General features: G+C 34.9%; 2 protein-coding genes and 1 pseudogene across 3 annotated transcripts in view; all 3 read right to left on the reverse strand.

Annotated features, from left to right (window-relative positions):
- Window positions 1-683: 683 nt before the first annotated feature.
- LOC143594419 (delta(7)-sterol-C5(6)-desaturase-like) overlaps window positions 684-12,883 on the reverse strand; it is a 63,577-nt pseudogene continuing 51,377 nt past the window's right edge. Inside the window, exon 4 of the transcript XR_013146331.1 lies at window positions 684-1,157. The product of XR_013146331.1 is annotated as a delta(7)-sterol-C5(6)-desaturase-like (transcript). The remainder of the gene's footprint in view (window positions 1,158-12,883) is intronic.
- Window positions 1,085-2,873, reverse strand: LOC143594420 (delta(7)-sterol-C5(6)-desaturase-like). The gene is made up of 4 exons (XM_077073741.1): window positions 2,649-2,873; window position 2,510; window positions 1,566-1,871; window positions 1,085-1,484 (listed from the first exon to the last, which is right to left on the reverse strand). The coding sequence occupies exons 1-4, from the start codon at window positions 2,871-2,873 to the stop codon at window positions 1,192-1,194; spliced, it is 825 nt and encodes a 274-aa protein (XP_076929856.1). The 3' UTR covers window positions 1,085-1,191.
- On the reverse strand, window positions 11,923-12,426 carry LOC143594415 (uncharacterized). The gene has a single exon (XM_077073736.1). It carries the CDS (start codon window positions 12,424-12,426, stop codon window positions 11,923-11,925), a length of 504 nt encoding a protein of 167 aa, XP_076929851.1.

The raw sequence follows: 12,883 nt of genomic DNA on the forward strand, positions 1-12,883 counted from the left end.
ATAAGCTCTCTTGGGTGTTAGACCGTTGACAAGAATAGTTTGAAATGTGCTGGGCTGACAAGTGGGTAGCGTCTCTAACACCTCCATAACACATCATTTAATTATCATAAAATACGGTTTTTGAAAAACGAAATTTTTATGATGATGGTGATGAACCTCAGGTAAGGTGAAAAAAATAAGTGAATAACCAAATCAAAAGTCGAAATAATCAATTAAATTAAACAGAGTTAATTGATCCAAATTAATAAGCAACAGTTTGGTTTGGGTTTCTTTAAAACTAAACATCAGGGTTTGGGTTGGTAATGTCTCACTCCAAAACCGAACTGCACCAAATTGAATCAAACTCCAAAACAAAACCGAACCAAATTGAACTCCAAAAGCGAACCACACCGAACTTGTTTGGACGTTTTTATTGGTTTAAAATTCATTATTTTTGGGTCAAAAGTTTCATGCCCAATGATTAGTAGGTGGCTTACACAAATTTAGGCTCCAAATTAAAATTATATCGAGTGAACTTTTTTGAGGCCAAACATCTCAAGCCCAATTTTAAAACTGAAAACCAACTTATAACCGAACAGTTTTCTAAAATCTAAAAACCAAAATTGGTTTTGGTATGGTTGAGCCCATAACAGAACAAAACCGACCCGTACACAACACTACTCTTAATTATATTTTGATTTTTTTAATTGTCTTTGTTTTGCATTTATATAAAGGAAAATGAACGTTAAGAATATGAACAAGTAAAAAAGTCCCCATGTAAAACCAATATAGTTTTTACTACGCATTTCTCAAGTGAACAAACATGATCAAATCAAGACCAGGGTACAACTCTGTCTACACAAGGTAGAAACAATTAATGACACTGTTGGCTGTGGCTATCAAGTAGGTCATCACTTGAGCACATCTTAATTTTGGAACCTTGGATCTTAACATGATTTCACCAATACCAAATGTGTCACATTGCATGATCTTATTTCTTGAGCATTCATTGACCAAATAATACAAGTAAAACTGATACTTTCAATGAAAATACACATACCTGGTCCAAACAGTCACTTAAAAAACATATCGATAAGATCACCTAAATCTAAATTTCTTATATGAGAGGAAGGACCTGATTTAACTATCAAACAGCCATTTACAAACAACATAGAGTCCTAGCGCCTGCCACTAAAAACAGGTTTTGAACCGTTATATATCCTTACTTAGGTCTTCCAACGGATCACGAAGGGTACCAAACATCCAATCCATCCAAACTGTATAATGCCCATAATTACGACGGTATGTTGTATGATGAATTGTGTGGTACCCTGCACCCATTACCGGCCATAACTTCCCATGAATACAGTCATGAATATTAGCAGTCCATATAGCTTCCAAAAATAATAACACAATATGTGTTGTGAAATGCGTCGGCACAACAAATAGAGCAATGACATGTGGTACCGCCTGCAGTATCCCGTCTAGAGGGTGGAACGCCAATCCTGATTTTTTTAAAGAAAAAATTATAAACCAATACGGTTTTTTTTGTGTTATTAATAAAGTGTGACAAGGATAATGCTCACCAGCAAATGGAGAAAGGGTATTTTGTTTATTGTAGATATGATGAGTTGCATGAAGGTATTTGTATAGAGGTTTAATGTCATGCAATTCTCTGTGCATCCAGTAGATGCCGAACTCAACAAATATTAAGTAGAGTATCAAATAGCAAGTATATGAAAGCAATCCAATATCAGATACACTTGAAAAACATCTGGTCCATCCACTTTCAACCATGTATTCAGAGATTGTAGGAAGAGCACAGTACCATGGCATGGCCTTCACTGCAACATGTATTTGCAAACACATTGCCTTGTTAGAAGGAATAGCATCTGCAGGCCAATAAAGATTTTATATTTTTTAATAATTGTTAGATACATTCGCAATTTTAAGTTTTTGGAATGGTTATGTTTGACATCAGTACCTTTTTTTTATACATATTTAAGTGTTTTGAATGGTTAGGTTTGACATTATTAGGTTTGACAATTTATGTTTGACATTATTACTTTTTTTTATGCCTATTTAAGTCTTTTGAATGGTTATGTTTGACATTATTACTTTTTATTTACACAAAAGGGGAAATGGTCCTTCAGGGTTGTATGACATGCAGAAAATGGTCATAATGGTCGTATGAGGGGCAAATCATATGACCCAAATGATGCTATAGACTTAAAAAGAAGTGACTGATGTGACCATTGACAGAGTCGTATAAGCAATATGGCCATTTTCCGCTCTATCATATGGTCTGTATGATGTGGTAGACTCTGGTGTGCCTGCATGATTTGGCATCATATTGACGCGTCGTATGGGGTGGTGCTTGTATAGCATATCATAGCCTAGGAGTGAGGTCTTTTTGTAGGTAGGATGTATAGCAAGTAAGCAAAACAGTCTTGCTAACACTCGCATCCTAAACAAATTATGAGAAAATCAGATCCTAAAAATCTAGATGCTAAATCACTGTGATATATACCCTCAAAGCAAAACTCATAATTCATAGTTACGAATAATATTAATATGGTTCAGATCATATTATGACTGAATAATAGCAAAGGTAAAAACGAGAAACAATGGTAGCTGCTAATTCTTGAATAATAAAACTCTGACTGAACTTCGGGAAGATAAACATTACGCTTAATGCGGTAGATGTAAAAGCACCAAAGGAAGCCGGAGATGAAGTAAAGAAGGGTGGCCGCAATGTAGGTACGCAGCCACCCTTGAAGGAAGTGTGGGAGTGGGGTCCACAGTTTATCCGGCAGTAAACTCCCCAGCACCATCTGATTGTACAACGTTGTCTCCTTTACGAAAAGTAGTCCCAAGTGGTCGTCCTCGTCCATGATTCCGGCGATGATTTGGGAGGTTGAAAGAAAGAAAGTGAGTGGGTTGTCCCTCTGTCTGTCTGTCTACGGACTTAATAAGACATCGTCACACGATTCTTTAGCATTGACAAAGTGTGATAGACAGGGGCCCATCTTAGTTGGGCTGGTGATTTATTGATATAAATGAATGAGTTAATTGTAATTTTAGTATTTATGGTTTGTTGACTTTGTTTAAGTACGTAATTTTAGTATCGTCTTTCAATTTATTGTAAATGATTACCTTACTTTCCTAAAATTTTCAATTTTAGTATTTTTTTTAACCCTGTTTATTTTCTCCGTTAAGGTCAGGGGCAAATTAGTAATTTTAATTATTTTATTTATTTTCTCTTTTAGCTAAATGCCATTTTCATACATGTTGTTTGTTTAATTACGCAACTTTAGTATCTTTTTTTGAATTTATTGAAACTAGGTACTTTGATTAGTTTTGGATAGACAGACAAACAAAGAGAGACGTTACGTATTACATATTACAATTAAAAGATAACTAAATACATGATAAGATGAAAAAGAAACATGAAATGTATAACATATTTCTTAGCCTTTTGTTCTTGATTGCCAATTTACTTATAGTAGCTCAAGATTCGAGTTCATCTTAACTATTTTTCTTGCATTTTCTTTATGTGCATTGATTTTTTTTTTCAAAAGTTCGAGTATGATAACAGTAGCTCTTTAACACATCGGAGGATCAAGCCAGATAATAATCACAAACTTCGCACCTCTTAGTATAACATCAATTGAACTTGTAGATGAATGGTGGTTGACGAATCACATGGACAAAACAATTTATCGTAATTCATTTAACTTGAAGATGAAAAATGGTTAGGGTTTGAAGGATCAATGAGCGCGAGGAGGGGAGTTGATTTGTTCATTTAGGGATAAAGATGATCTTTTAATTGTAATATGTAATGTCTCTCTTGGTTTGCATGTCTATCCAAAACTAATCAAAGTATCTAGTTGCAATAAATTCAAAAAAAAAGGTACTAAAGTTGTGTAATTGAACAAATCACATGTATGAAAATGACATTTAGCTAAAAGAGAAAATAAATAAAATAATCAAAATTACTAATTTGCCCCTGACTTAACGGACAAAATAAACAGGTTCAGAAATAAGTACTAAAATTGCAAGTTTTAGAAAAATGAGGTAGCCATTTGCAATAAATTCAAAGACGGTACTAAAGTTGTGTAATTGAACAAACTACATGTACTAAATTGGCACTTAACTCTAAATGAAATCATTATATGTTATCAATAAATCGGGTGTGTAAATTGTGTCGTATTGATGAGTATAACTGTTCAAATGTATCATACTAGTTGAGGTGACGAGTAATAATCAATTTGTAAACATATTAATTAGGTTTGGTGGATTGTAAAAAGATGAGTTAAGCGGATCATAAAGGGGTTATTGAGTTGACAAGTTGGGTTAGACATGTTGATCGGTTCAGTGGCAAAGCCACATATAGCCAACTGGGTTCGGCCGAACCCGGTCTTTTTTCGGTTTTATATATAACTTATAGTATCGAATTAACAAGCAAACTCATTCTTTTTCAGCGAGCGGACCCAATATCTTTTCAAAAATATATATTCGAACCCATTAATTGTTATAAATTTAGTTAAAAAAGATTATAGTAATGAATATTTCTTTTATAAATATAAAAAGCTTTTAAAAAACCTATAAAAATTACTATCATTATAAACGGGCCAATAACACATATATATTATTAAAAAAAAGCCCAAACTTATTCATAGAACGAGTCAATAAGCCCAACCCAATTAAAATTCTTAAAGATTATACATGACTAAAATTTAAACAGAAAATACAAAAACGATAGATCAGTTTATGTTTCTATTGAACAGACGAGTACAACCCTTGCCTCATCTCATCGCTTTTGCTAGTTCACCTATTGGCTTCAACAAACGCCTCACAGCCTCAACTCTCACCTGTTGGACTTCAACCAGACAATGGTCGGTCAGCCGACTCTTTCTTTTTTGTTTAATATGACTGAATTTTATTGAAATGTTAACGATGTACTTTTGTTACAATAATGATATTGCATTTTATTTATCTTACTGAATGGGCAACCCGGACTCGACCCAGTTGGGCCCGAAAACTTGCTAGAAAAATATCAAGCACCAAAAAATCCCAAACCCATAGAAAAAGGTTCCTGGCTCCGCCACCGGACGGGTTGATATGTTTACTTACACGATCAATGAAAAGAGAGCCTTTTATTAAATATGTTTTGTCAAATATGCTCATGAAAGATTTAGGAAGGAAAAAAAAAATATCTTTCATAGGTTTGGACCTTTGGTACAATGAAAGTGTGACATGGGACCATCGACCGTGAGTGCATAATTGCATTCCTTGCTTTGTAGGGGTCGATGTAGTGGGCGGTCCAATATTCTCAACTTGTATGAGAACTACATGTACTTGGTTGCAGGGCCACATTACATGAACTTCTTGTATTTCAAAAATACCTAAATTTATTATATTTATCAAATAAAATACAACCTAAATATGTTTGCATAGATGTTAGAGATAAATACCCTTCTATTATATTCTATTATATGAAGATTTAGGTTTAGAAAGTTTCATATATAAAATTTGAAATGCTTGAAATGCCATTTTTATATGAACATCTTTAATCTTTTATTATGGAAATAAAATATTATTACGAGTTAGTCACACATATGTTTCTTGTGGTTTAAAAAGTGTAACATCTTTGAATCTAAGGTATAAAAGTAATAAGTTTTGGGTTTATAGTTTTAATTTTGTAAAGAGTTGAGGTTTGATTTAAATTCAGTTGATGGGACTAGCCAAGATATTTGATGATGATGATGACGACGACGACAATGATTGTGACAGTGAGCTTAGGCGAGCTCAAGCCCACTACGATGATGTCGGAAGTGGTGGTCCAAGAGGGAAATCAACTATGAGTAAATTACACTCAGAATTCATCTTATGTGAATTCTTCACCTTTTTATATGCATGGCTTTATAATTACATTTAACAGAATTCAGTCTTGAACCTCAAACTTGTTACAAAGTTGAAACTATAAACTTGTTACTTATAAATGTTAACCCTTAATCACCTGTATAATTAAGGTGTCGTTTGATTTTTCAAAGGTAAAATGTTTGCAATATGCGGACCACATCTGCAAACATTTGTAGAAGAATATGTGGACCAAACCTCTGTAGGCTGCAAGAGGAAGACTGTTTGTTTTTTAACATCTGTAGACTACTAAAATAAATTGGTGGTGATGTACGAACTATGGTAGTAGTGGACGATGGTGGTGGTAGTGGACGGTGGTGGTGGACAGTGGTGGTGGCCGATGATGGTAGATGGTGGTGGTCGTGGAAGGTGGGTGGTGGTGGTGATAAACAATGGCGGCAGACGATGGTGATGTCGATGATGGATGGGGGTAGTGGTGGTGGTGGTGGACGGTGGTAGTGGTAGTGGATCGTGGTGGATAGTGGTGGTGGCTGATGGTGGTAGACGGTGGTGGTCGTGGACGGTTGGTGGTGGTGGTGATGTACAATAGCGGTAGACGATGTGGTGGCGGATGGTGGGTTATGTCACACCCCAACCTACAGCGGAATATGCCGGGACGCGACATAATTTGTATTATATCTCAATAGACACTAAAGTAATTGCACGTGTCAATATATAAATTATTTCATTTCATATATCAATCAAGTACACAAAAACATGGCATCGTTCTCAAAAGCAATAAAAAATACAATCAAAGATCGAAACAAATTATTCTTTATTCATCAAAACAACCTAAGGTATAATCTAAGCTTCAACACTTGTTTCATCCCATAAAGCTACTTACGTCATGCGTGAAATTATATAGTTTGTCAACATAAAGTTGAGCAAGTAATCACGGTTTTTTTGTATATGCATAATATTGAAAATGACAATTCCTTGCAATAAACATGAATTACTACAACTAGCATAACAATAATATAAAAAGGGCCATTTCTCTCGTCCCAATGGGTCGAGTTACTCCGGCGGCGTATGATTATACTAATGAGGATGAGGATGAGGATGGAGATGAGGATGATGATGAGATACCAACAACCATAACTTAAAATAAACACATAGTCACATGTTTCACGTATCAACTAGTTGAGCAATTGCATATCTACGCAAATAGTGGAATCATAGTGAAAACTATAAAGCTATATAACTGCGAACGCACAACGCCCCCAAAATGTAAAACGATAACAAAGCGGGGGGGGGGGGTGAATTAATCACCTTAACTGGTGGAATAACTGATGAGACAACGGTAAAGTGTTAAGATAGAAATTGTCACGCTCCTTGGGATACGCCAACAAAAGGCCCTATTGATAACGACGGTGATAATTAATTATAAATGAAATGATTACAAATACAAGACTTATGACGGATTTGGGATTCGATAGAGTTTCAGTAAAAGTGAAATCAAAATATTAGTAGTTTAATTATCATAATTATTGTGGTTTATTATTATTATTATTAATTTGCATTTATGTTTGATAAATATAATAAGTAAGCATTATATAATATCTATATCTATATATATATATTGATGAGGAAACATTGTATAAACATAAAACTAATTTAATTATTAAACTAAGTCGGACAGACGATGTCAAGCGGTTTTTAGAAAAAGATTAATTAAAACTAACAATTACTTAAAAAGATTTGTAAACAATATTAATTAAAAAGTATTCATTCTAGGTTTGGGTTATGTGTTCCATACGTTAATCACAGATTCTCTCGTCTTTGGTTTTACAATAATTGCTAATCCTATGGTTTGATTTATGATGACAAACAATAACTAAACCGAATTGTTGACACAAATGAAACCGGACACCACAATTGCCAATTCTATGTCTAGGATAACTAACTCAATGATAAGGTTTGATGATTATAGTTCAATGACATAAGAGCTTAAACCCTAAATGTTGATGCACAACCAAATAAACTTTACACAAATTAATAATCGCAAACACAACCTTTAATCAACCAAATAACTAATTAAGCAAGACAAATTCATATAAAATCAATCAAGCTCTATTCATTAAGCATAAGAATCTGTTCTCAACAGTATTTCACACAAAACCTTAGCCTAGAACAAACACGGGAACTTAGCTGAGCATCGACATATCGATTAAAACACTTATCTTGATGAACATATGATCAATGATGGAACCGAAAGCTTCAGGATGGATGAAAGTCGCCCCCGACCAATGAAGGCGGAAACGTCGAGGCGCGACATGATTGCTCATTGCACAATGACACTATAAAGTTAGAATATTTAAACAACTCATTTAAATCCATATCATCATAAATAACACAACAATTGTTCATACAAAATGCCAAATAGATAGATAAACAAATAACTTGTTCTTTTATTTTCTAATATCCTAAAGCCAAGATAATAAGTTTCTTCAAGTAATCCAATCAAGCTAACATCAAACCTGTAACATTGCATAAAATAGAGTTTGTCAGCACGAAGGTTGGTGAGCAATTTTCATAGTTTTGGACAATAAGTATATAGTATGAAATCCACAACTAGTATATGAAAACAATAAATAATAGCAACAATTTAGATAAATGAGACCGTCAAAAAGAATACATTGACGAACCGTCAATAAGAATACATTGACGACAATAATGAAATCGTCAATAAGAATACATTGACGACACCTTTCTATATGGGGATACCATATATACTCGGAATTAACCTATGATCATACTTTGATGAGGCTACCCGCCTTAACATTCAAGAGGCTACTCGCCTTAGCATTCAAGAATTTGCACATTATCATGTAAAGCATATAACACCAAATCGAGCATTTATTTAAGTAAACATATACAATACGTGTTGTGGTTTAAGACTCAAGTTTAAATCATTTGAATTTGAATAAGTATGCAATGCCACCCCCAAAACGAAAGATGGAAAACGGGGGATGAAAAAGTACTCATATTAACAAGTAACTTGAAAGATAGTGTCGTGAATAATCAGAGAGATCGGTTTACCGAGCAAGACCTATATTAAACGGGTCTTGTGTTAGTAGGTAGTCTTGGAAGGGTTTAAAATAAAATACATGACAAATAAAGTAAATAAATAAAGTTTAGGATTTAAAATGAAAATATTTGAGAAATTAAAAAAAACGAGTTTTGTAAAATAAGTTTACTCGAAACCGGGTTTCGGTATTCTATTCATTAGTTTTTTTCTTTTTTTTTACTCAACCTATGTTAAGTAATAATGTGGGTTAAAATGCGATATTGCAAAACCTTTGGTTATAAGAATACCAAAACGAGGTTTAAACAAGTGTTCGGGTTTGTCGGTTCAAGACTTGATAATTGACCAAGCTCACAGTTAACTTCCCAAAATAATAAAGGTTATTAGATAACTCAATAAAATCAAAATAGACTTAACCAAGTATGTAGTTCTATTGTGAAGAACCTTAACGTTCGTTAAGCGAGTATACGACCTTATCGGTTCGAACTTGTTATAAGATCAAGTTGGTTACCGACATGCCAAGTATGTTTAGAAATTAACTAAAATTGATTTAAAATATAACCTTGAAGAAAAATATGAGTTTTGGTGGCTAAAAACACACTTGTGTGTCTTAAGCGAGTGAACTCGGTTTAGTTCGGTTTTTGGTTCGGTCTTTGACTCGGAATAAGACCGAGGATGGTTACCACATACCCAATTACCATGGAACTTGTAAAATAACTTATAAATAATAATACTCAATTTTTACATTCAAAAAGTTAACAATAAAGCTTTTAAACAAAAGTTCGGTTTTTTGGTTCGGTCCTTGACTCGGAATAAGACCGAGGATGGTTACCACATACCCAATTACCATGGAACTTGTAAAATAACTTATAAATAATCATACTCAAGTTTTACATTCAAAAAGTTAACAATAATGCTTTTAAACAAAAGTTCTGTTTTTGGTTCGGTTCTCAACTCGGGATGAAACCGAGGCTAGTCACCACATGCCCAATACCATGGAACTTGACAAATACGAAAAATAAACTAAAATATGTAGAATTTAAGCAAGTATAACAAGTTATATGGTTAGATTTGTTAAATATATAAACAAGGACTACAAAGTCCTCCATGTAACCTTGCCTTACTAGTCCGACATTTCAACCGGCCGAGACCGGAGAAATGAAAGACCGAAGGTAAAAAAGGAGTGTATATTATATATATGTTGTAACATCAAGCTTTAAGTATTGAGAAGTTAGTTAAAATGAAAGATTAGCTTATGAAGAACAACCTTAGAATTCAAGAATTTGAGAGAGAAATGAAGAAATGAGCAAGCACAAATGAAAAAGATGGGTGTGTATATATAGGGTAAGTTGAATGGGTCTTTCATAAAGGGTGTTTCATGAAAATGGGTTGGTTATAGACCCAAGAAAGCACAAACTACAAATGGGTCCTTCAAGTCTCCATTTTGGTCGTTTTAGTCCTTGGAGTTCGTTTTGAGCGTTTTCGGGGAATTTTAAGAACCGAAAATGGTGTTTTTTTTATCCAACAACTATAAAACAAATATTTAACATACAATTCATCATTTTGATAATATCGAAAGGTTCGGGATACAAAACGGGTCGGGTTTACATTAAGAATACAAGTATAAAATAACCCGAAATTGACAAATGTCACATTTCACACAAAACCTTAGCCTAGAACAAACACGGGAACTTAGCTGAGCATCGACATATCGATTAAAACACTTATCTTGATGAACATATGATCAATGATGGAACCGAAAGCTTCAGGATGGATGAAAGTCGCCCTAAAACACCTCTTCTGCCTCTAGAAGTCGTAATCATCCGAATAGGGTCGAAAAATAGTTTATATAGTGTAAACCCTAATTTTTGCCGACTTTAAGCATCTTCACGTATCGCGAAGATGTTCTGGCTTGCTTCTTCACGTATCGCGAAGGACAAAATAGTCGCGTCTGATTTCTTTAACTTCGTGTATTGCGAAGTTGCCCTCCTGCATCTTTGCGTATCGCGAAGATGCAATTTTCACCAGAATTATTATTTTATCTTTTTGAATGCCTCGTTATGCGTGCACTTCCAATCTCTCACTTCTAAGCCTTCATTCCAAGCCCGTAAATATCCTCGATAAGCTCCATAACTTTCAAGTCCCTGAAAACACATAACAATGCTTGAAGTACCAATGTTCGTTCATTTATTTAACTAAAATAAACTACTTAATATATAAAATTAACTAACTTTTACCCAACCATCACACATCCTTTCACAGCTCTGACTATCTCTGCCGCTGGAAAGATTCAATCTCTCTCTGAATACCACGTTCACACTTGGATCTGAAAATCGATTCATACACATCGATTACCAAATCTGAAGATTGATCAGTATAAATATATTACCAGTAGCGTAACCCCCGTCTCATCTTCACCTTCCCGGACAACAATCGTCCGAACTGATAGATCATAATAGAAAACAGGTGAGGGGTATAGGGTTCTTGCCTCGGCTCCAAGCTGATTTGTTTTTCTAGCAAGATCTCATGTCTGCAGTGGTGTATCGATTTTTACAAGGGGGTGTTTTACCGACGGTGGTGGTGATGGCAGGACAGGAGGCCGTGGTGTGGTGACTGGTGGTTGCAAAGAGGAAGATAAATCGTGTTTGTGTGTGGTGGTGGTGCCGGAAGCCGGAGGCTATGGTTAGGGTTCCGAATTAGTGTTATGTGTTTTTTTTCATGAATGTTGCTATATAGAGTAGCAAGACGAACGAAGACGGCTCCAAGAAATCCAAAGAAAGGTGTTATTTCATCGCCGGAGAACATTGAAGACATGATCGGTTATTTAGATCGTTGTGTTTTAGCTAATCTTTTTTGTAATTTGAATGTATAGAAACATTAGTAAACACATTTAAACGCATCTTTCTATTTCTAAAGGCCATATCAACTGTACCGTACCGGCAATCGATAATAGCATGAGCAATGTTTAAAAATTTCTGACCCAATATGACATTTTGCTATTGTATTGGGTCAACCGAAGAGTAATCCAGGTCTAAAAATCCAACATGATAGTAAAATTCCTCTACTTTCACAATAACGTCATGCACAATCCACCGGGGAAGTTTATGAGATAAATCGGCCAATACGACTATGGTCTCAACTCGTTTTAATGGACCAAAATCGTATTGGTCATACAAACCTCCCGGAAGGATACTCACTCCCGCTCCAAGATCTAATAGCGCCCGTGACATTTGAAAGTCACCAACTTGAATGTTAATCAAGGGCGCTCCCGGGTCTTGAAGTTTAGGAGGGAGGTCACCTTTAATAATTGCACTTACCCGTTCAGTTAAATCAACTCGTTTTGGAACTTTTTGTTGTCTTTTTATAGAAGTACACAATTCTTTTAAAAACTTTGCATATGTGGGAACTTGTTTTATTGCCTCAAGTAGAGGAAGATTATCTTTAACCTGTTTGAACACCTCCCACATTTCCTCTTTTTGAGGACCCCGTTTTAAAATCATGTTTTTCTTACCAAGGTCGACCTAAGCCGAAGGAAATGGAATTGGTCTCTCTTCCACTTCCTTGCTTTTATCATTTAAAAGTTCGTTTTGAACCGAGTTTTTGTTTGAAAAAGTGGATTGTTAGGGGGTTGAATGGGTGAAGATTGTTCATTTTCACTATCTACCCCGTCACATCCTCTACCACACCCTCAACCAACTCCGGTGTGGTACTGATTTTAAATTCCTTGCCACTTCTTAAAAAACTAACATGATTAATCGACACATTGCGAGAAGTAGTATGGGAAGGGTTCACCTTAGTGTCGTTCGGTAATTGACTTTTGTTCTTCTTCAGATTGGACACTTCGGTTGCAAGTTGGCCAATTTGAGTTGTCAATGATTGAATGACCTTGCCACGAATTTCATCCTTTTGAACATAAGCTTCATCCAATTGATTCCTCTTCTGCATCTCTTGCTGCAT

The sequence above is a fragment of the Bidens hawaiensis genome, unplaced genomic scaffold (assembly GCF_021521415.1).
Source record: "Bidens hawaiensis isolate Kalapana, Puna unplaced genomic scaffold, B.hawaiensis_p1.1 tig00043605_1, whole genome shotgun sequence".
NCBI lineage: Eukaryota > Viridiplantae > Streptophyta > Magnoliopsida > Asterales > Asteraceae > Bidens > Bidens hawaiensis.

What these genes read in the sequence shown, in the direction of transcription:
- LOC143594420 (XM_077073741.1), bottom strand. Translation starts at nt 2,873, where the DNA reads ATGGACGAGGACGACCACTTGGGACTACTTTTCGTAAAGGAGACAACG. An exon ending in TACCCTTTCTCCATTTGCTG is followed by an intron (nt 1,485 to 1,565) that starts GTGAGCATTATC and finishes TAAAAAAATCAG; the next exon opens with GATTGGCGTTCCACCCTCTA.
- LOC143594415 (XM_077073736.1), bottom strand. Translation starts at nt 12,426, where the DNA reads ATGATTTTAAAACGGGGTCCTCAAAAAGAGGAAATGTGGGAGGTGTTC.